Source organism: Sinocyclocheilus grahami, unplaced genomic scaffold (genome assembly GCF_001515645.1).
Source record: "Sinocyclocheilus grahami isolate Dianchi unplaced genomic scaffold, SAMN03320097.WGS_v1.1 scaffold249.1, whole genome shotgun sequence".
NCBI classification, from domain to species: Eukaryota; Metazoa; Chordata; class Actinopteri; order Cypriniformes; family Cyprinidae; genus Sinocyclocheilus; species Sinocyclocheilus grahami.
The window spans coordinates 1,058,730-1,082,695 of record NW_015505428.1 but is presented as its reverse complement, the minus strand read 5'-3'; the positions used below and the strand labels follow the sequence as shown (position 1 = coordinate 1,082,695).

Here is a 23,966-nt window from a genome sequence, read left to right as displayed (position 1 = left end):
GGCCGTAGGTAATCATATCTGTGCTGATTTACAGCCATTAAGCACATCTACGAGTGATATTGCTTTTATACAACAGTTCGACGATACGAGTGTGAAAATACATAAGAAACAACACCGGAGTGTCTTTAAAAACCATCTTTTGTGTGGAACTACTTCCTTCCGCCACAGATTCAAATCTCAGTTTGAGTTTAACAGCTGAGCTCAAGATCTGTTACCAATTCGAAAACGTCACTTTAGTAACGAAGGAACGTCGAGGTTCTTCATTAAAAGCGTATTGTATCACTGTATCAAAAGCTCCCTGTATAATATGTAGAGTATGATGAGAGAGATGGACTGAGAGTGCATTACCTGCATCTGATACAGCATTCATTCTTCAGCTCAATCTCATATTCACAATAAAACATTAGTCTGTCCAGCATTTAAGTTATATAAATTATAACGTGATGAGATTTTGCTCTCAGCCAAAACTATTTGGTCTGGAACAAATAATAGATTAATGAGACCAAAGATATTTATCAGTATAAATATTTAGGGGATTTTATTCAAGTAGCAGTAGTTGAGTAGTTCTATCATAATGAAATATATAGTTCTACAGACCAATTTTAGTGTTTGCAAACAGTGATGACGTTTTTGTGGGCGGAGCCTATCTGGTGGCAGAAAATTACAGGTTTAACGTAGCAGTCTATTCAAGCCATGGAATAAAATAACAAAAAATGTAATTTTGAGTTTATATTTCAAAGTTGTGACTTTTTTTCTTGCAATTCTGAGATTACATCTCACAATTCTGGTAAGAAAAATCAACTCGTCATTCTTTCGTTTTAGTTTATGATCCCACACTTCCGGCTTTTTTCCCTCAGAATTGTTGACTTGAATAAAGTTATAAAGTCCGAATTAGGAGATATAAACTTGTATTAGTAAGAAAAAAAGTCAGAATTGTGAAATAAAATAGGGAAATGTTATAGGTTTAAATAGTATTTCATGTGTGTATTTCAGCAGTAGGGCTAATACAATATGTCCCCTATATGAATATTATATAGACCTATTATTTAAATCAAATGTATGCTTTAAAAGTAGAGTAATCATGGCAGATTTCATCCATAGTCTGTGCGTTTAAACATCTGCGTTTAGCTTCAAATGGCGTCTTTGACGACAGTATTTTATAAAAATTATTTGCATTCTGATTCTGACATCCAAAGGCACAACAACACATTTTTTTCTTATTCCATGGATTTTACCCATTTCCCTCCACATGTTCCCAGTGTTTTTCTGCCACCACAATGCATGCGCAGCTGCAAGTGACATAACTGTGACGTCTACTCCAAATTGGTCTATATAATTGCACGTAACACCAGAAATCTCCCCACAGTATTTTTTCTGTGAATGTTTTTTAGTTTTTTTTTTTCTTTGACGAATTATTAGCATTCTGATTCTGACATCCAAAGACACGACACATTTTTTTCTTATTCCATGGATTTTACCCGTTTCCCTCCACTTATTCCCAGTGTTTTTCTGCCACCACAATGCATGCGCAGCTGCAAGTGACATAACTGTGACGTCTACTCCAAATTGGTCTATATAATTGCACGTAACACCAGAAATCTCCCCACAGTATTTTTACTGTGAATGTTTTTTAGTTTTTTTTTTTTGAAGTGCAGAGAGCATAATACTTTTCTTTTCTTCCAGTACTCGTTATTGACTTATAGTAACGAGTATTCAAACACTGGTAAATATTATTTTTATTTTTTTTAAAGTGCAGAGAGCATAATATACTAGCTACAGTATGACTTTTCTTCCAGTACTCGTTATTGACTTATAGTAACGAGTATTCAAACACTGGTAAATAAGCAGAGCTGAACCATTGCTAGGCAACAGGCTATGAACATCCTTCAGCTTTAAGCAGGATGATTCTGCAATAGATCGAGAGAAACACATCGTCCCTCAACTGACAACGCTAGCTTACGTCTAAGAGCTCATACTTACATTCTCTTGATGCCGTGAGGTACTCGGTATTTCATACTGTAAAGAGTGACGAACATACACTTGCTAGTTTCGAAGGATTACTGATCTACCTTTCATCAGCTGTTCTGCAGGACACACTGCGGTGTAGCTCAAGCATCTGAGGCTTTAATGAGAGAATGAGATGTACCAGAAGGAGAAGAGATGTCACCCGGTCTAGAAGACTTGAGAAGCTATTCTGCCTTGTTAAATGAATATCACATTAACCAATACGCCCCATGGATGGATTGCCTTTTTCTTAAGCAGAACAAACTATAGAAGCTTTATTGGACACATGAGACACTTTCACACACTGAGAAACACAGACAACCAAAATCGTTGAAATGAACAAAGAAAAACCCACATTTTATTGCACTTAAGTTATAAGAAAATAAAAATTCTAAATGAATCAAACAAATACACAATCCCTTTAAGGTTTCTTTTTTTATCTGTCTGTTATGCCAGGCAGTTTACATAAACTGAAAAAATAAAACAGCTCCAACATCTGATTTCTCAAACCAGATTATAAATTAAACGGGAAGAAAGAAAAAAAAAAAACAGGTGAAAGAACAAGATTGTTTTTCCTTTAATATACAGTGTTAAACCACTTTCACAGTTCAGCTTGAGTTGTGTGACTTGGAGGATGAGACGAATCGTTTGGCTACGGATGCGGTTACGCCCTGTTTATCTATGAAGCTGCTTTACCATTCAAAAAAACAAACCAAAAAAACCCATGAGAGCGTCAACAACGGAACCAGGTTAGCTCTAGCGCTTGTAATCAGATGTCCATTTCTGTACACTAAGACCACCTTTATTCTTCGGTAACTTAACGCCGGTTCCAACAATCTCGTTTTCAACTAATTAAAAACAAGAATGGGATTCTTTTTAGTCGAAGCATACATTTCCACACAGAACAGGATGACAACAGCTTTTGTCCCAAGGAATGTGTGAACAATTTGCTCAAACACACACCCGCACACACACCCAGTCATGCTCGCAAACACACGCAAAATAGTTTCTACTCGTCCGGCGTTTCATCTCAGCAGACAAACCCGTCTCTTTGTCAGACATTCTCCCTCCTCTACACCTCGTAGAGGCACATTTGGCTCAAGTTTCAGTGGCAAAAAAAGAGAAGCGGTTTTGTCGATATTTTGCTTTTGTTGGTACGTTTGTTTGAGTCGTTTTACAAGTTCAAACTCCACAAGTAACTTTTGTTTAGAATTTCGTCTGGGACTAAAACGTCACAGCCAGTTAAAGTTCCACCTTGTTTTTCTGTGAGTCTAGCAGCATAGAATCCAGTTTGGTCACTGGGATGGACAGTACTGGAGGGGGGGGGGGGCATATTCCCAGGAGCTTATGGGAAAACATTTCCCACAGAGCACCAGCACTGATGAGCTAATGAGACCAGACTGGTTGAAAAACATAACGAATGCAGGTCATCTCTGATCCAGAGAGGCACTGCTTATGGAGCACTAAATTACAAAAAGAAAAAGAAAAAAATTACAAAATAAAATCCCATAAACGTGTGAAACAGCAGAGTGGGTTTAGCTTAATACTGAAACCTGTTGTTTGCAACAGAGGCAGGATCGTGAAACAAAAAAATGCTGAACTTGAAAAGAAAGCACAAAACTTTAATTCACAGCTGTTGACGCGAAAACCAAAAGACAAGTTGTGGGGAACAAAGCAAAGAAAAACGGATACAAAAGAAAAATTCAACGCATGAGGAAGAAAGGGATATTTGGCGTGTGCTGAGGTTGATGAGGACCGACAAAATTGGCTTCCTTTCTCTCTCTTGAATCACTCCTGCAGTACAAAGCTCTGATCTGTCTCCATTAAAGTGTCATTTGTATACACTATTTATCACTCCGTGTCCGTGTCGATGCATTAGGGGTCTCATGTATACAGTGTTGACTGTTTTGTTCAAAAAAACAAAAAAATGTTTGTACATATGGATGTGAATTTCAGTCAGGCTTGAGCGAACAAGTCTCTGTGCAAGGTCGCCTTGAGTGGAAGGAAAAGGGACAATCCTGTCTTCCCAAGTCCTTCTTGTCAGTTTCCTTCCCAGAATGCTGTGAGCGTCTGCACTTCGGAAGGTGAACGGAACTGTGGCGGCAGTCGCGGTCCGTGGCACGACGGGGAGAAATGTTGGCGGCAACTTAACGGGGAGGTGCCATGAAGTGAGCGATCGGTCCTGGCGCGGCAGGTTGCTCTCCCCCCCACACCCTCCCCGTTTTCCAAACGAGTCCCCTTTAAGTTCACCCCCTTCACTTCATGTCCACGTCGAAGTCCAGCACCAGCAGCTTGGTTTCCTCCGTGCCGTTACGGCTGCCCACCGCGCAAACCAGTTTGGTATTGGAGGCGCGGATCCGCCAGACCACGCCGCCGCTGCCTCCGCTCTCCAGTGTGACCAGGTTACGGATGAACTCGCCCGTCCGAAGGTCCCACAACTTCACCGTACCGTCATCAGAGCTGGTGATGACAAAGTTCTTGTTGAACTGCAGGCATGTCACTGCACTCTGGTGCTTGTGGGGACCTGAGAGCAAATGAAGGAAAGAAACAGAAATCAGACACTCACATCACTTGTAAAATAAGAAGTGCACTTAACTGTATTGAATATATGCTTGTAATGTATTTGGTAACACTTTAGTTTAGGGAGCAATTCTCACTATTAACTAGTTGCTTATTAGCAAGTATATTGGCTGTTTATTAGTACTTATAAAGCACATCTTAATGCCTTATTCTGCATGAACATATGTGACCCTGGAGCACAAAACCAGTCATAAGGGTCTTTTTTTTTAAATTGAGAGTTATACATCATCTGAAAGCTGAATAAATAGCTTTCCATTGATATATGGTTTGTTAGGATAGGACAATATTTGGCTGAGATACAACTATTTGAAAATCTGGAATCTGAGAGTGCAAAAAAAATCTAAATATTGAGAAAATCATCTTTAAAGTTGTCCAAATGAAGTTCTTAGCAATGCATATTACTAATCAAACATTAAGTTTTGATATATTTATGGTAGGAAACTTACAAAATATATTCATGGAACATGATCTTTACTTAATATCCTAATGATTTTTGGCATAAAAGAGAAATGTATAATTTTGACCCATACAATGTATTGTTGGCTATTGCTACAAATATCCCCCAGCGACTTAACACTGCTTTTGTGCTGCAGGGTCACATATTAATCCGACCCCATAACTAAACTTAACAACTACCTTACTAATTATTAATAAGCAGCTAATTAGCAGTTTATTGGGTTAAAATAGTTAGTTAATAGTGAGAACTGGACCTTAAAGTGCATGCTAAAGTGTACTTCTTAACAAGGGATTCCAAATAGAGCATCTCATCACAAACTGCATTGCTGAAATCACCAATAGACATGAAATCAAACTGCAGCGTGTAACTATGGTTACAGGAAATACTGTGGCATAAATGGCTTTGATTCTGTGTCCTTGAGGTATTGAGTCGAGCCAGTCTTTCTGATAGGCCAAGAAACATGCGAGTCTATACAAAAGTGCTTAGACTGCCATTACAGCACCATCACGGGCAGATACGCAAAATTAATCATGATATCAAACATCTAGACCTGAGAACATAGACACGAGTGAATGCAAACTAAAAATATCCATTTCAAAGGCACGAATTCTTTCATGAACACCCATTAGCAGAGCGCTAAAGTCAACTGTGTGAATGTAAATGAGATGGCCGCTCTCTATTGATGTGCAAGACGCTACACAGAGTGCCACAATAGTCCCTTTTCTTTAATGAGTGACTCTGTGTGTTTGAGCATTGGCACTTCAAAGCTCCGCCGCCGAGCTGGGGTCAAATGTGTGTTTTTGTGGATTACGGCAAACGAGAGTCATTAGGTGATAACAGGAAATGCTCAGCGACCTAATTAAATGACCTACAAACTGATATATGGTTCTTTAGTACCCTCTGGGCACCCCAAACGAGACCAACCAACCCCCTCCAATTCCTTTCATCACATCACCCATCCCTCACCCTTCCAGAAGATTAAGGCTCAAGATGCTGAGAGAGGCTGGGAATCATGAAAAATACATCTTTGGAAACACAAAGGTAAAAAATGTGGTAAAAAATGTGATCTTTCGCCTCAAGACTGAGAGTAAAAATGATGTTTGTGTCTAAAATGGATATTCTATTGTTTTAAAGTGTGTGAAGCAGATAAGATATTCATTTAAGACTTAAAATATGAGTACAATTTTATCAAATTAAATAAGATGATTATTGATTCATGAGCTGCACTCCACAAATGATTTTCGTATTATTTTTGTCTTGTTTTGCAGTGCAAATATCTAAACAAATCAAGATATGTTTACTTGAGAAGCAAAGTGATCTAAGATATTCCTGTTTTCTGAAAAATTATCAGTTTTGTTAGTTTTAGCTTAAAACAAGAAAAATATCTGCCAATGGGGGAAAAAATAATCTTAATTCAAAGGGCAAACAAGATTATTTTTTATGCACCATTGGCAGATATTTTTTATTTAAAGACAAAAAAACACTTAATTTTGACGTTTTTCTTATCTGAAGTCATTTTGCTGAGGTAAATGTATCTTAATTCTTCTATTTGTACTGGAAAAGTCGTCAAAAATACTAAGTAAGAAAATCTTTTTTTTTTGCAGTGTGAAGCTCTTAAAAGAACTGCACGTGCCCAAAAATGTCAAATATTCTAAATTTCTCTGCAGTTATTTTTTTAGTGCTGCATCAATTTTAATAATCTTTTCATACATCAACAGTTCAGTTTTCAGGCTCCACAAAAGGACAAAAAATATCAGCATTGTCCAAACAACGTACTATAAGCCAAGTGTACAGGGACTACAAGGGGGAATTCATTAAAAATTATGTTCATGGATAAATCATTCCATAAAAAAAGTGTCAAAATTTGATTTCATGGTGATTTTAAATCTCTGATCCACTTTATAACTAGTTATACTCTGCTCACCTTGCAGTGTCTGTAGGCACTGGCCGGTCTTGATGTCCCAGATCTTGACGGTGGAGTCTGCGTTTCCGGAGACCAGGATATTATCTTTGAGCTCCATGCCGCTGGTGAGAGACTGATGACCTGTGAGCGTGTGAATACAGTTTCCAGTCTCTACATCCCACACCCGGATCGACGTGTCCAACGAACCGCTCACCACGTGGATGCCGTCAAACTGTAGGAGGAGCGGATCCAATGAATCAGTGTTCAGTAGTTAATAAATGACATGTTATATAAGAAAATAACTGTGGCTAAACACCCAGAGTCTAGAATAAAAGCCAAGAACAATTCAATAAAAGCTGCACTGTGTACCGCAGGGATTTGATTCATTTCACAATGAGATGCAGCACAAGCTGAACTCCAGATATTCTCCGTTCTATTGTTATTGTATTAAACGCCACTATGTTCGATTAAATTCTTCTAATGTAGTTACAGCAAAGCTCTTAAAATTATGGATATATGAACAAATCAGGACTCGTGCGGATTAGTACGGACTACAGACTAAATGCTTTGTCCCACAGTTGCTGGGTCAATGACAAGTCGATTGTCCAAAAAATAACAAAAATCTTGTTTAAATGCTTTGACCAAGTAAATCTTGCACTCATGTTGGTTTCATATGGTTTTGAACCACTTTCAACAATAGTTAAACTTTGACTCACTGATGACAAAATTAATGAAAAGAAATGACAATAGCACTTTCCTTACACCTTCAGTACACGTATTTTAATCAGTTTTACTGGAACAGTTTTCATGAAAAAAAAAAAAGGACAATTATGTGTTTAATTTTTCCCCTATTGTTTTTATTTTTTATTCCTAAAGTTTTGTGGTGGGTTGTAGCACATGACATTTTACAATCTGAACTACTCTTACCGTGTCAAATTATCCAATATTTTTATTTTCAATATTTCTGCATGTTGGTTGTCGCACATTACTTTGGAAGACAAAAGTTTTTCAAACATTTATAATATTTAAACAAATCATCTTGACCGTGAAATTTAAGAAATTCATGTCGCCCAATTAAAAATAGCACCATATAATAAGCATTTTCAAGGCATTGTATTTATGAATAGCATTTTAAATGCACTTTTGAATGAGAGTAATGTTACTGATTATGAAAAAAAAATAAAAACTTTAAATTGGGCAATTACACATAAAAAATGAACATTTTTGCAGATCCTAGTAGTATTAGATCTAATAGCACTCGGATCATTCTGAGTCACTGAAGGTATGTGGCTCATGTAAACTTAGTAGCACGGGTCATGAAAGCTTTTCAAAAGAATAGACAGAATGATAGCGCTTCTTAATCCATGCTCCTTTAAAGCAATGCTTTAGACATCTCTTGCCTTACTGATCAAGAATTAACGGAGCAGTGACCCACAGAGACATTTCATTGTTCTTTGAGCAAAGAAGGCTAAAGTGGGTTGATTCTTTCTCTTGCTTTAAAAGACTCTAATTAATCTGCCCTCTGAGCGACAGGGCATGTGTGTCTGTTTACCTGTAGGGAGTAGACTCTGTTGGTGTGTCCCTGGAGTGTGTGCAGGCAGGTCTCGGTTTCAGGATCCCACACTTTCACCATGAAGTCATAGGCCCCGCTGACCACCCTACGGCCGTCATACTGTACGCAGCGAACGGCCGCCACGTGACCCATGAGCACGTGCAAACACTGACCCGTCTCAATGTCCCAAACCCGCAGCGTAGCGTCCCGGGAACCGCTCACCACCCTGAGAGAGGAAAACAAATGGCTTTACTTCTCAACATCTTAAAGTAGCATGCATGCATTCAAAGTTTCTTATAACGGTTTAAATGATTTCTTTCTCAACTTATAATGGAAGAATGCAATCAGGCATTAACTCAGAAGTCTATGACAGCCGATTTCTTGCACCTTCAAGGGTTGTGTTTGCTTATAGCATTACATAAATCAAAGGGAAAACTGTATTTGCTTAAAAAACCAGACCCTTAGGACACGGGTTGGATAAATATATTTTTTAAATGAGCAAAATGAACATTAAAATGGGTGCTGGTGATGCAAAGAGCAACAAACAGAAACCACTATTGTTGTTGCTCAATGAAGCCTGAGGTCACTGCACAAAATAAGCAATCATGCACGGCACAATGGGAAAATATGCACAGCAATGGACCCAGAGGCACGGAAAACACTGAGAATATTGTCAGGCGAGCAATTGAGTGGTTCACAACAGAGCATACTGTATGTGAATACTCAGAGGATCCACTCCGCACAGTTAATGTGTGCAGCTGAAACCAGATGGGAACCGTGCGCTTTAACCAGCACACAATCCCTTACATTAATTTATATAATACTTGAAAGTAAGTAAACTCATGCATGGTAGTTGTTTATCCAAATTTGATTCTACATCAGGGTTTCACTTTCAGTTTATTTCAACCAAACATATTTCAATTCATACCACTATCAAAGTTAATATTAATATCAAATGATATTAAATAAAAAAAAATGTATATGTAATTTTAACTTATGCAATTATATATTTAATTTTAAATGTATTTAAATCGCCTATATATACAGTGGGGCAAAAAAGTATTTAGTCAGCCACCAATTGTGCAAGTTCACACACACACACACACACACACACGAACATCTTATGCAAATGCATATTATGTAAACAAAGCAGTAAAGGGCTTGTTTACTAGTAGTGGTGTAATCTATATGCATCTGGCTGTAAAATGGCCTTTGGTTGGAAGGCGGTAGATGTTACCTTTTCTCATGCAAGTGCATACAGCGCACTGTTGAGGTATGACCGTACAGCGTGTGGATACATTCTCCCGACTCTGCATTCCAGACCTTCAGCGTTCGGTCTGTGGAGCCACTGATAATGATGTTGTCTCGCATTTGAGAGGACCAGACCCCGCCGGTGTGGCCAACTAACGTCCGCAAACACTGGCGAAAAAGAGAGAACAAATACAAGGGTAAATCAACTGAACTACAATGGCACATATTTAAAGTACTTTTGAGATCTCATCTGCAGCCTCCTGCTAATGTATTGCCTGAGTCTCATTGTTCTTCAGCCACATGGAGCGTTTTTGACTCAGTTTCTCTCCAGTCTCTCACAGAAATGATTGACCATTTGAAACATTCTTTTTGCTCCCATGATGTTCTCCCTCCACATACTTTGAAACAAATTTTTGATTCGGTTGGAGCCAGTCTGTTGTCTTTTCTGAATAATTGTTTAAGTTCAGGAACTATCCCAGATAGCCTTTAAGTTACTCCTACTGTTACTCCTCTTCTCAAGAAACCTTCACTTGATGTTAGTCATTTCAATCATTTTTGGCCTATTTCGACTCTTACTTTTATTACCAAAGTCTTGGAAAAAACCGTGCTTATTCAACGCCAGTCTTTTCTTAGCTCAAATCAGTTTTTTGAAACCTTCCTGTCTGGCTTTAAGTCTCGGCACAGCACCGAGTCTGCTTTATTACAGGTCTTTAATGATACACTGTTAGCGACTGACTCTGGAAACTCTGTGATCCTAGTACTTTTAGACGCAACCTCGGCTTTTGATACAGTTGATCATAATATTGTCTTATCCCGACTAGAATGTTATGTGGGCATCCAGGGAACTCTCCTTAATAGGTTTAAATCATTTTTAACTAATAGAAGTTTTTCTGTCAGACTGGGTAACTTTTCTTTGTCGCCGTCTCAACTTTCTTGTGGAGTGCCACAGGGTTCAATTCTCGCACCTGTTCTCTTTTCCCTGTATTTACTTCCTTTGGGCTCCATTTTTTAGAGAGCATGGTGTATCATTTCACTGCATACCCAAATTTATCTACCCCTGGATCGCAATAAACGTACTGCTCTGAAATCTCTTTTTGCTTGCCTAGATGAAGTGAAAACTTGGTTCTCTCAAAACTTTCTATTTCTGAATGAATCAAAAACCGAGGTTATAGACTTTGGTCCCCATGAAAACTCTGGGAGTAGAAGTATTGAACTGGACTACCTTGCTTCCTTTACTTCATCCTGCGTTAAGAATTTAGGTGTGTTTTGGGATTGTAGCCTCAAATTCGACAGACAAATAAACGCGGTGATTGACTCTTGTTTTTTTTCTGTTACGTCTTCTCTCCAAGATTAAACCTTTTCTCTCTGAGAAAACCTAGACAGCTCTCTGTCCCCAGATCACGGTTAAAGCATAGAGAGGATAGAGCTTTTGCTACTACTGGCCCTAGGCTGTTGAACAACCTCCTGGCTTATAACTGCTTTTAAATCATCTCTTAAAACTTATTTTTTTATCTTTGGCTTTCAATTCGTTGTGAGCTTGTGTTATTAATATGTGATCTGCCCTGTGCTTTTGTTTTATGTTTTGTTCAGCACTTTGGTCAGCCATGCTTGCTGATTTTAAATGTGCTGTAGAAATAAAACAAACTTGAAACTACAAGAAAAAGATTGCATATGAATTCCCCAATGCCTGCACTAATTATAAGCACTCTGATCCATCACTTTAACCTTTACCCAAGACATAACGTCTGCTTATCAACATACATCAAATAACTTTACAGTCCATTCTAAGCAGGAAGCAGCGTTAATGGAAAAAGAAACTCTCTTGATTTCATATAATATATTACATATTGATCAGCATGATGAGAGATTTCCCTTAGAATAATCCATAAGGCTGAGGGCCATTTCCTCTAAATATAATTAAACCAAATTCAATTTAATTTCAGAGGCAAACACTGAATCAAAGGCGCTTTTGGTCATTTCGTCGTGTTATGAGGCGAGTGGAAAGCGTCGCAAGTGTCAAAGAAGGCATAACCTCTGAACCATGACCGATAAAAGCAGGGGTGATAAACCCAGGAGATGTGAAAGAGAAGGTCTCAAGGCCTTCAATTCATAATGCAGCTGCTCCTATTTCCGTCTCCATCTCGATCATGATCAACCGTAATGCATCATTAATCTTTAGAAGCGGTGACCAACCTCCATAACACTGAGGGCTTTCGAGCCTTTTAACACGTCTTGCTTTGTTCCATCGCCGAATGTGGCGGTTGATGGAACAAAAGAGGAAATCAACCCAATTAACAGTCATTTCAAACCATTACTGTACTCGCAAAAATGACAAATTGGATAGTAAAAGAAGCGGTTAAAAGCAGAACGGCTCTTCAAGGGAACTGGAAGAACAACAGGGATGTCATCTCTGAACAATCGGTGTTAAAACATGCCCAAAGACTATTTCTTATCATCTTGTGATCAAAAGCTACTCCACTCACATTTCTAGTGTCCAAGACATGCCAAAGAGAAAAGGGAGGGGGTTTAATCATGAATATTAATGTACTTCTTACTGCATTATGCATGAGGTGTTGTGTTCCATAATGAGTATGTGTTACTAAGGCAATGGATCTTTCCCATGGAATGACGAGGTGGTTTAAATAATGCCGGCGAGCACGGAAAGCGTTCAGGCCGTGTTCTCAGGCGATTACAGCCCACTCAGGCTGTGTCTTGGAGAGGACCTTTGAAACCAAATGGCTTAGGTGTCTGTTTATCTGCCCGTTGAGAAACCATAAAAGAGCAAGTCTATGGCACCCACGAGGCATGGAGATTAGCATTCTGTTTGAGTGGCTGGTGGGAAAAGTTTGAAGCCAAGGATCGAGGTTTAAATCCCTTCCAAATTCCACTCATTTTACAGTCCACATTTAATCTTAGTGAAGAAGATACTGTGCAAATTGCGGCCAGGGCGGTATAAAGTGCCAGTGCTCATTTTGTTTAGTCTCCTTCCAAAAATTCATATCGTGCTCGTCGTCGGATTGAAGCAGGTCGCATTTCAACACCCTCGTTCATGTTCGAAACCCACCGTATCTCTGATTGGCCGGGATTGGCAGACCAATTTGTGTCTCAGATGGCGAGCAGACTGTTTGGAGCAGCTGTTTTCATTGCTAACCCTCCTATTTTCATACCAAAAAAGTCCTCTCCCATCTGGAAGAGTGCTGTTATTAAAGCTTTTCATTATCAAACCACTGACTACAATGGTTTGTGGGAACTGTAGTTTGAAGAACATCTGTGTTTAAATACAGTTAAGCTGTTGAGGCTGGGCGAGCTAAAGGAGGGTATAACAAGGTAAACAAAGGAAATTATAGTGTACCATAACCATGGAATGGTTCTCATGAGCACAAAACATCTTCTAGGGCCAAAATATGGCTGAAGGTTATTTGCGTAAATAGATGGGTAAACAGAGTCTAGCGAGTACAAACCCTTGCAATGCCGTCACCAGCATATTACATCACTTAACCAAATTAGTACCAAGCTTTCTGGGAAAGACAGACCATTCTAAAAGTCATTAGAGGTTAGACCAATGTTGTTTATGTTAAGACTATAAAAATAGGGATGCACAATATTATCGGAACATCATTCGGTTGATAAAGGCTTAAAATGCAAATATCGGCATCGGCCCGATATGATGCTGATATGCTCTGCCGATAAGACTAATAACACACGTGCTCAAGGTGTGCTAACAATAAGATTTAAAAAAATTATTATAATAATTTAATAATTAATTAATAATAATTAACAATTTAATAATTTAATAATGCAACTTAGTGCATTCAGGCTATACATTTTTTACCAGTATGTGTGTTCCCTGGGAATCTAACCCACGACCTTTTGCGCTGCTAACGCAATGCTCTACCATCCACAAGTAAAAGAAATGTATAATCTCTGCACAGGAGAGGCTTGGTGTTGCTTCCAAACAAAAGGAAATATGTATCGGTATCGGCTATTGGCCAAAATGAGTTCGGCATATCAGATATCGGCAAACTCCAATATTATGCATCCCTAAAATAAAACAAATAAAATATAGATAAATAAAAAAAACCTGAATAACACTTAATAGAAGATGGACTAAAATGAACTAAAACTGAAATAAAGCTAAATAGTCAAATAAATAAATAAATAAAAACATAACAAAAGCACATAACTGTATTACTAAAACCTAAATTAAAATCCATTTACATATACTTAGCAGGGGTGTCAAGACCATCAGGCCTCAAGAGGTTTGCGCTGATTCAACAATAGATTTATATATATTTTGTATAATATATGTGACCCTGCAGCACAAAAACAGTCTTAAGTCGCTGGGGGATATTTGTAGCAATAGCCAACAATACATTGTATGGGTCTAAATTATCGATTTTTTTTTATGCCAAAAATCATTAGGATATTAAGTAAAGATCATGTTCCATGAAGATATTTAGTAAATTTCCTACCGTAAATATATCAAAACTTAATTTTTGATTAGGAATATGCATTGCTGAGAACTTCACTTGAACAACTTTAAAGGCGATTTTCTCAGTATTTCGATTTTTTTTTTGCACCCTCAGATTCCAGATTTTTAAATAGTTGTATCTCAGCCAAATATCCTATCCTAACAAACCATACATCAATGGAAAGCTTATTTATTCAGCTTTCAGATGATGTATAAATCTCAATTGTGAAAAATTGACCCTTATCACTGGTTTTGTGGTCCAGGGTCACGTATGATTTGCAGGATCAGCATAAGGCAGCAATCTCCAGCTGGGTGTGTTTGTTTCTCTGATGCAGAAGTGGGTGGAGGGTTTGAGCAGGAGTGCTGCAGTCTGCATGTTAAGGAGTTGGTGGTCAGCCAAAGGTGCAGTCTGAGTCATGGCTGGAGAGAGGGAGGGGGAGGAGAGAGTCGCAGGAAATTAAAAGCGGAACAGAGCAATGAAAATGAGGGGAGAAAGCGTGAAATGGAGCAAAAGGCTTTAGGATGAGTGAAAGATGTGATGAAAGAAAGTAGTAAACAGGAGGATGGAGGCCGGAGAGCTGTTTTCACAGTACGAGCAAACACATATGCTCATACTCTCCCTGTGACCTCCTCGCTCCTCTCTACAGTACGTCCCGTCACACCCAGGCCTCCCGCCACAGCATAAACATCTCCACGAAAGGTGACCTCCAGACGCAGAGAGCTGCTTTCCAACATCGCATTAACAGTCTCATGGGCTTTCAGAGTTGAAACTGTCAATCTAAACTCAGGGTGTCACACAAGTCATATTTTACCCTGAGTTAATAATTAATCCTGAAAAAGCTTTTATGATTTCACACTGTGCATTTGTAAACACCAGGTTAACGTTCTTATTTGCATATTCATGAGGGTACAGCACGCACGTCACTGCTTTAATACTTGCTAGATCATCTGAGCAAATAAATCCTGCTCATCGTCTTAAATCTTCTGAAATATAGTACAAACATAACACAGTTGCTACTTTATTCTAGTCTTTTCGACTCAGGTGCTGAAACTAAATGGTGTAATTAATCCTGAAAAAGCTTTGTGATTTCACACTGTGCATTTGTAAACACCAGGTTAACGTTCTTATTTGCATATTCATGAGGGTACAGCATGCACGTCACTGCTTTAATACTTGCTAGATCATCTGAGCAAATAAATCCTGCTCATCGTCTTAAATCTTCTGAAATATAGTACAAACATAACACAGTTGCTACTTTATTCTAGTCTTTTCGACTCAGGTGCTGAAACTAAATGGTACAACAAGCTCATGAATAATTAATGAAGTAAGCATTGAGGATGTTTATGATGAGTTTTTTGTTTCCAAATAACTTAATGTAACTTTCTAGCAGTATTTCTTTCAAGCCTTTCCTATCTATCTATCTATCTATCTATTAATCCATCCATCCATCCATCCATCCATCCATCCATCCATCCATCCATCCATCCATAAATATATTATAGAGAGCATACAGAGGAAACTAAGCAAATAAATAATCAATAATAGAGCATTACAAGAACATTTCTATCGACTCCTTAGCATTTTATTAATTTCCATGACTTTTCCAGGCCTGGAAATCACACTTTTGAAAGAAGTGCAAACTAAACAGTGACAGTTCTGAATCAAGTTGATTTATTATTATCATTATTACCATGCTAATATTGCTCACCCCCAAAAAACAAATCCTAACTTTAGCCAACTTTGCATATCTTAAACTGTTTTGATGTGCATAAATATAATATTTATTTATTTATTACATTAGAGATCACACATAAAAGAGAAAATGTTAACCAAATAAATATATCATAAGAACAAACATTTCTATTAAATACAGAATTTTCTGCGATTTCATTCATTTCCATGAACATTCCAGGCCTGGAAATCACACTTCTGTCAGACCGGGATTCCCTTTCAAAATGACAAGTGAGAAAAGCATGTTACTATTTATTTAGTCTTATTTTCAAGGTATCCACATAACCTTCTGTGGACACCAAAACTTTCCACGCCACTCATCACTGCACAGGTGAAAAGAGCTGTGGGTAAATCCTGTCGACACATCTCAGAGAAGCCAGATTAAAGACGTCTCAGCCCAAGGCTGCTTGTGATGTGACAGAAAGAGAGAGATGTTGGTCAAGTGTCCCTGAAAACTGAGACGTCTGGCATGACCGTCCAGAGGAAACCTCCATGGCTTCATAGTGTTGGTGAATGTCTGAAGTTTTCGGATGAATCCTTTTCGACTGCGGATGAGTCCGACAGCTCCAGTGAGATAAAGAGAGAGCTAAATATAATCTGTGCAGTGGTGCAAATCTCGAAAACGCCTCATCTATTTACCAGGTAATCTGAGCGGTGTCGTTTTTGATGGTCATGCATGAAGACAACATTAAAACCAAAGACCATAGAAGCCCAGATTCTTACATTAATGCTAATTCAAAACAACTCATCTCTTTGCTTATGTTTCAGTCACATTTCATCCCTCATCAGACCCTTATCGTGCTGTACACATCCTCAAGCATGGCACACATTCAAATGAGCCGGATGCTGCGTTAGAGCCTAATCTTCCCGCAAAATCCCTTTCCTATTACACACAGCGTGAGGCCCATTCATTTCCTATGGAAGGGGGCCAGTAATAGCATTAATATTGCTAGTGCGGGTGAAGATGGTCTGTAATCCACGGCACGCCCATCAGATCTTAATCTACCGTTCATATCAGGCGTTGCTCAGACATCTACTTATTTTCCTATCTGGCTAATGATAGTGGAGTGCGCTATAAAACAATAACAATATGTGACCCTGGATCACAAAACCAGTCGAAATTGAGATTTATACATAATCTGAAAGCTGAATAAATAAGCTTTCCATTGATGTATGGTTTGTTAGGATAGGACAATATTTGAAAATCTGGAATCTGAGGGTGCAAAAAAATCTAAATATTGAGAAAATCATCTTTAAAGTTATTCAAATGAAGTTCTTAGCAATGCATATTACTAATCAAACATTAAGTTTTGATATATTTATGGTAGGAACTTTACAAAATATCTTCATGGAACATGATCTTTACTTAATATCCTAATGATTTTTGGCATGAAATAAAAATGTATAATTTTGACCCATACAATGTATTGTTGGCTATTGCTACAAATATCCCCCAGCGACTTAACACTGCTTTTGTGCTGCAGGGTCACATATAGCGATATAAATTTGTCAACCAGTATACATTTTCTAGTGTTTCCTGCGCAGCTTTTCAGCTGGAAAAAAACAAAAAAATTATATTCATGTTTTATTCATATATCAAAAGAAAACAGCCAAAACTACATGTCTCAAAAAACTGCTTTTTAATGTGCATAAAAGGAATATCTTTAATTAAACAGCTACTTTGAGCAACACTCTTTTCCACCCAAGTGGTTCATGATTCACTTCTACAGAAAGAGGGAACCAGTCCATGTTGGTGGAGTTGCCAGCTCTTAATAAACATTATGTATTATGGGAAAAGCTGTTAATCTGGTCTCAGATCAGCAGTGAAGGGCACCTTAGTACCTACACAGAAAAAACCTGCTGCTTCCAACAGATGGACTGCAGCAAAATGGCCTCTTTGGGCAGATTTTCTTTGCTTGTGAAAAGGAAGTGAATGGCAGTTTTCGGTTTTAATCCATAAACTCAAAATGGTCTCCAATATAATGAGTGAAAACAGCGAATGGTGTTTTAATGAGAACGGAGCACTTGTGTGCAATGGAATCCAACTATTCTCTCGCTATGACATTTCTTTGGCCGGCTTTATCCTCAGACAATATCAGAGCAAAGCAAACAAAGAACGGAGAGAAACTTGGACAATGAGACATCCAACCACCATGCAAAGAGAAAGCACACACTGTCATTCTTTAGACAAAATAGAGGTCAAACTGGGTTTGTATGAGTGTGTGTGTATATGGGGGTTGGTGACGTACAAATCCACGACTCACGACCCACAGGAGCCTATTTGTCTAGATCTGTTATCGATTCCGACCCGAGAAGGTTTAAGTCTCAGAGGATGAGTATCTGCCTGTGAGCCGCCTGCATGAGCTCCTGGGGTTTACAGCACTTAAATGGTGAACTGATGTGTAGCGAGAGGAAAAAGTAAACAGACCCGAGGTCAAGAAGACAGAGAGACTGTAAGAGAAGCGGAAAGAGAGGAACAAAGCAATGAAACAGAGGAGAGGGAGGTCCACATCCATAGATTCAGAGAGGCAATGGAGCCAAAATAACATTTGTGGCTGTGGCCATGACAACAAGACTGTAGTCTGCTGATCACAAGCAACTGTGGAAAATGCAAACGTATACTGGACGCTATTAATGCACTCAAACAGACAGTTAATAGTTTACTGCTGAGTGAACCGCAGAAATGAACAGAAAGGAAGGAGGAGTACAGTAGGAGAAAAGCAGTCGCACTAAATCCCATCGTCTCCTGCTTCACTGTTCCACTTCCTCTGACAGGCGCTTCAAAGGACACATCATTTCTTGTTTAATTGGCCACAGTTAGTGCTGAGGGACTCGTTGCATCAGACATGAGACATTATTCACCCGACTATATTCTCTTTCATATTAGGGATGCACTATATGTGTCAATATACAATCCCGATATCAGCCGATAATTATATGGTATAATTAGATATATCGGCAATTATATATATACATATTAGGGGTTGCACCGACTAATCGACTTCAATGCTCTGCCATGACGCTTTAAGCTTGACGTCGACTAGTCGCTGGTCCTATAGAGGGCGCAACAGGATAATAACTCTTTGAAGGACTTCCACATTTACGCTCTGTTTCCAAACAGTTAAAATGACAAATAAATGCATACTCTGAAAGCGCTCCACAAGACATGTGTGATTATATTACTGGATGCTCAAAATTGAACAGAAGAATGCACGTTTTAAACAGCTTATTGTGCAGGTAAGGTAATCGCCGTTCTAATCTAATGCGCTGCTGCACTGTAACGCACACACATAGGCTACAGACAGTAGCTCGTACATCACAAGCACAGAATCATTCAGCACGGAAATGTATTGTCAACACTGTTCTGTGATATCTCAATAAAATAGCTTAGAAACCGAATAGTTCAAGCATATATTTATTATTAACTAAATCCCACGGCTTCACTACTAGTAGAGAGACGCTGCCAGGTAGAATTATTTCACACACGCAATCGCTCGCACTAATGCATTCATATGAATGTAATCTTTACTGTGCTACTTTATCTGTATCTGATTTAGAACGAGCAGAAATCTGTGAGAAATAAAACAACCCAAAGACAAAATAACTGATAAAAATTAGCTGTTATAGGAGCAATAGTCATGTGGGCAGCGCTGTGTCATATGCCATAGCTGTGCACAAGGTGTTTCATCGTTCAACCCCTAATATATATATAAATTATAATAATTATATTTAAATATTTAAATAAAATATCTATGTATCTAATTTATTTTAGATGTTTAATTTATTGCCGATATTTGTGTTTAGTTTAAGATTACTTATGCTTTTTTAAAATTTTTTACAGTAATGTAGACTTATGTTGGCAATAACAAAAATAATATTGCCATATTGATTGCGATTTCCATCATGGGCCAGCTGAACACTTTTTTTTATTACTACGAATACATTTACACTGCTGTTCAAAAGTTTGGGATCAGTAATAATTTAAATGTGTTTTAAAGAATTCTCTTCTGCTCATCAAAGCTGCATTTATTTGATCAGAAATACAGAAAAAAACTGTAATATTGTGAAATATTATTGCAATTTAAAATAATGGTTTTCTATTTTAATGTACTTTAAAATAGAATTTATTGCTGTGATCAAAGCTGAATTTTCAGCATCATTACTCTTCAGTGTCACATGATCTTCAGAAATCATTCTGATATGCTGATTTATTATCAATGTTAGAGACTGTTGTGTTGCTTAGTATTTTTTTGGAACCTGAGATACTTTTTTTTCAGGATTCGAAAAAATGAATAAAAAGTTAAAAAGAAGAGCATTTATTTAAAACAGAAATCTTTTCTAACAATATACACTACCGTTCAACAGTTTGGGGTCGGTACATTTTTATTCTTTCTTTTTTTGAAAGAAATTAAAACTTTTATTCAGCAAGGATGTGTTAAATTGATAAAAAGTGATAAATACTTATATTGTTATAATAGATTTCTATTTGAAATAAATGCTGTTCTTTTTAAATTTTTCATCAAAGAATCCTGAAAAAAGTATCACAGCTTCCCAAAAAAAAACAAATTAAGCAGCAAAACTGTTTCCAACATTGATAATAAATCAGCATATTATACTGATATCTGAAGATCATGTGACACTGAAGACTGGAGGAATGATGCTGAAAATACAGCTGCGCATCACAGAAATACATTATATTTTAAAACATATTAAAATAGAAAACCATTATTTTAAATCAGTTTTTTCCCCCTGCATGTTCGGTCAAATAAATGCAGCCTTGATGAACAGAAGAGACTTCTTTAAAACACATAAAAAATCTTACTGATCCCAAACTTTTGAACAGCAGAGTATATACATGCATACATATATATTTTCATAGTAAAATGGCTTGCTCACTCTCTGATTGGACAAATGCCTGTTCTAACCTTTTTTGAAAGAATTTGAAATAAATTATATTTTAAAGTATATTAAAATAGAAAACCATTATTTTAAATCAGTTTTTTCCCCCTGTATGTTCGGTCAAATAAATGCAGCCTTGATGAACAGAAGAGACTTCTTTAAAACACATAAAAAATCTTACTGATCCCAAACTTTTGAACAGCAGAGTATATACATGCATACATATATATTTTCATAGTAAAATGGCTTGCTCACTCTCTGATTGGACAAATGCCTGTTCTAACCTTTTTTGAAAGAATTTGGATATATTTCTGGGTGACAGAAGCTGATCCGAGCTTTACAAGCATTTTCAAGCTGGTGCTTCTTTTCGACAACACTGCATGATGGGAACAAAAAGGCAGCCTGCCATAGATGCGGCGATGACCCTAATCATGGCGCATCTGCTACGATGATGTCTCTCATCAGACGGCATGTTGCCGCTGAACCAATCACGTCTCGCTTTGATTCAATGCACGCTAGATTTGATTACAGAAGCTCAAAGGCTGATAACCTTGGGAATGATTTGAGATCCTCTTCTGTGAAAAGCGGGAAGAATTGAAGCGATGATAACGCCCGTGTTAGTATCTGGTATCATAGTGAACATTAAAAAGAGAGATTTCATTAGACGCTGGTTGAAACTGGAGGTCAGGACGGAAAGGCCAGCGCTGGATGATGAGTGAACCGCACACACATTATTTTACAACTGCCATAAACCTGCAGCACAAGGACCGTGTCACAGCATCAGCTAGTGCAATGAATCCTTAAAGCGCAGGAGGAAGGGAACGGCAGAGAACGGAGGTGAGAAAGAGAGAAAGAAAGACATGCTGTTTGTTGTTAGTGATCATCTCAGCGTTCAATAGAACATGACTCCTCACGTTCTCACGTGAATAAGTGATGAAGATGGTCATGTACAGGTTTTCTGGATGAATTGCGATGGCAGAGAGTGCTGCTGTACAAGGATGCTCAATGAAAACACACCTCCCATGAGAGCGAGAGAGAGCGAGAGAGAGCGAGAGAGAGCGAGAGAGAGAGAGAGAGAGAGAGAGAGAAAGAGAGAGAGAGGATGACCGCACACACATTATTTTACAACTGCCATAAACCTGCAGCACAAGGACCGTGTCACAGCATCAGCTAGTGCAATGAATCCTTAAAGCGCAGGAGGAAGGGAACGGCAGAGAACGGAGGTGAGAAAGAGAGAAAGAAAGACATGCTGTTTGTTGTTAGTGATCATCTCAGCGTTCAATAGAACATGACTCCTCACGTTCTCACGTGAATAAGTGATGAAGATGGTCATGTACAGGTTTTCTGGATGAATTGCGATGGCAGGGAGTGCTGCTGTACAAGGATGCTCAATGAAAACACACCTCCCATGAGAGAGAGAGAGAGAGAGGATGAGAGGAGACAGCTGCGCATACCTCAAATATTTAAAAACATTTACAAGATTCTGCTGCACTCCATTATGCAGCGCTCTGTTTGTTGTTAGGATCACAAAAAGGTTTAATAGTTATTTTTAGGCTGCTCATCATGTCAAACTGATTGAGCTGGACCAATCAAATCAAAGTAGGCGGGGTTTACTAATCCAGCGGCAGTGTAACGTTGAAAGAGAGCGAGGTAAGATGAAACTAGCGAAACATTTAATATTTGACAACAGAAATGTTAAAGGGTTAGTTCACCCAAAAATGAAAATTCTGTCATTAATTACTCACCCTCGTGTTGTTCGAAACCCGTAAGACCTTCGTTCATCTTCGGAACACAATTTAAGATATTTCTGATGAAATCTGAGGGCTCTCTGACCCTCCCATAGACAGCAAGGTAACTACCACGTTCAAGGTCCAGAAAAGTACCAAGATGATCGAGTTGTTCAACTGTAAAGTTACGAAGCTACGAGAATACTTTTTTGCTTACTTTTTCATTACGCCGGATCTGGGTCAGCGCCGACGCCGCCACACGCTCGCGTCATGATACTGTCGTGAACGTGCGTCCACAAGTGACACAGTAGAGAAATGTGGAATAAAGTCGTTATTTTTGTTTTCATTGTGCAAAAAAGTATTCTCGTAGCTTCGTAACTTTACAGTTGAACAACTGATGCCACACAGACTACTTTGTCGATCATCTTGGTACTTTTCTGGACCTTGAACGTGGTAGTTACCTTGCTGTCTATAAGAGGGTCAGCGTGCCCTCAGATTTCATCAAAAATATCTTAAATTGTGTTCAGAAGATCTTTCGGGTTTCGAAAAACACGAAGGTGAGTAATTAATGACAGAATTAAAATTTTTGGGTGAACTAACCCAAAATAATAACAGCAATTTCCAGTAATGCAAACTACTCAAATCTTTTCTCAAATATGGCTGTTTGGAATTGAAAATTTGGTATCATTTACTTGATTCATGTAATATCTTACTGAATGTAACAATATAAGAAACGTTTTGGGTTTTTGAAATATTAGATATACAAATAAGACATGCATATTTAAAAAAAAAAAAATAATTGCTAATATTTAATCAATTTTAATCAGAATCATCTGCTGTAATTAATATACTTACAGCAGATATTCAACTGAATATTTTATATTCAGTTTCTTGAATTTGTGAAAATTCATATTTTAAATGTATAATTAATGTATTCAAACATTTATATATTTATCAGTGTTTGTTTTTACTTTATAAGGTCCTTAGAAAATTATTAAAATAAAGAAAATCTCACCTTCCCAGTAACAGCAGACCATACTTTGAGCGTGTTGTCGTCTGAGCCGCTCACAATGCAGTTTCCACAGAACTGGAGACAGGTGATGACATGATCGTCATGGCCTTTCAACACCTGAAAACAGAGAGAAAAAGAGGATTAATTACAAAATGAACAGAAATGCTAGTATTACAGTGATGCGCAAGAACAACGTGATGCTGCTGATGCTGGCAAATGACACAGCAGCTTTCAATTACAGGAACCAACAGGTTCATGGTCACCATGGTAACAACCGAGTATGAATAACCCAAAATCCCTATTTTCTGGCACCCACTGTGCCGTCGAGAGGACTTAAGTTGCTCTTTTCAGGGTCTTAAACATTTCAGTTCCCCAAGT

At 38.1% G+C, this 23,966-nt stretch overlaps 1 protein-coding gene across 1 annotated transcript in view; it reads right to left on the bottom strand.

Annotated features, from left to right (window-relative positions):
- Positions 1-2,461: 2,461 nt before the first annotated feature.
- Positions 2,462-23,966, bottom strand: part of LOC107598293 (F-box/WD repeat-containing protein 7-like) — a 35,168-nt gene continuing 13,663 nt past the window's right edge. Inside the window, exons 6-10 of the mRNA XM_016289589.1 lie at positions 23,592-23,705; positions 9,734-9,915; positions 8,497-8,722; positions 6,966-7,176; positions 2,462-4,528 (exon numbers count right to left, since the gene is read on the bottom strand). Coding sequence (XP_016145075.1) covers positions 4,260-4,528; positions 6,966-7,176; positions 8,497-8,722; positions 9,734-9,915; positions 23,592-23,705 — 1,002 coding nt within the window. The 3' untranslated portion in view covers positions 2,462-4,259. The remainder of the gene's footprint in view (positions 4,529-6,965; positions 7,177-8,496; positions 8,723-9,733; positions 9,916-23,591; positions 23,706-23,966) is intronic.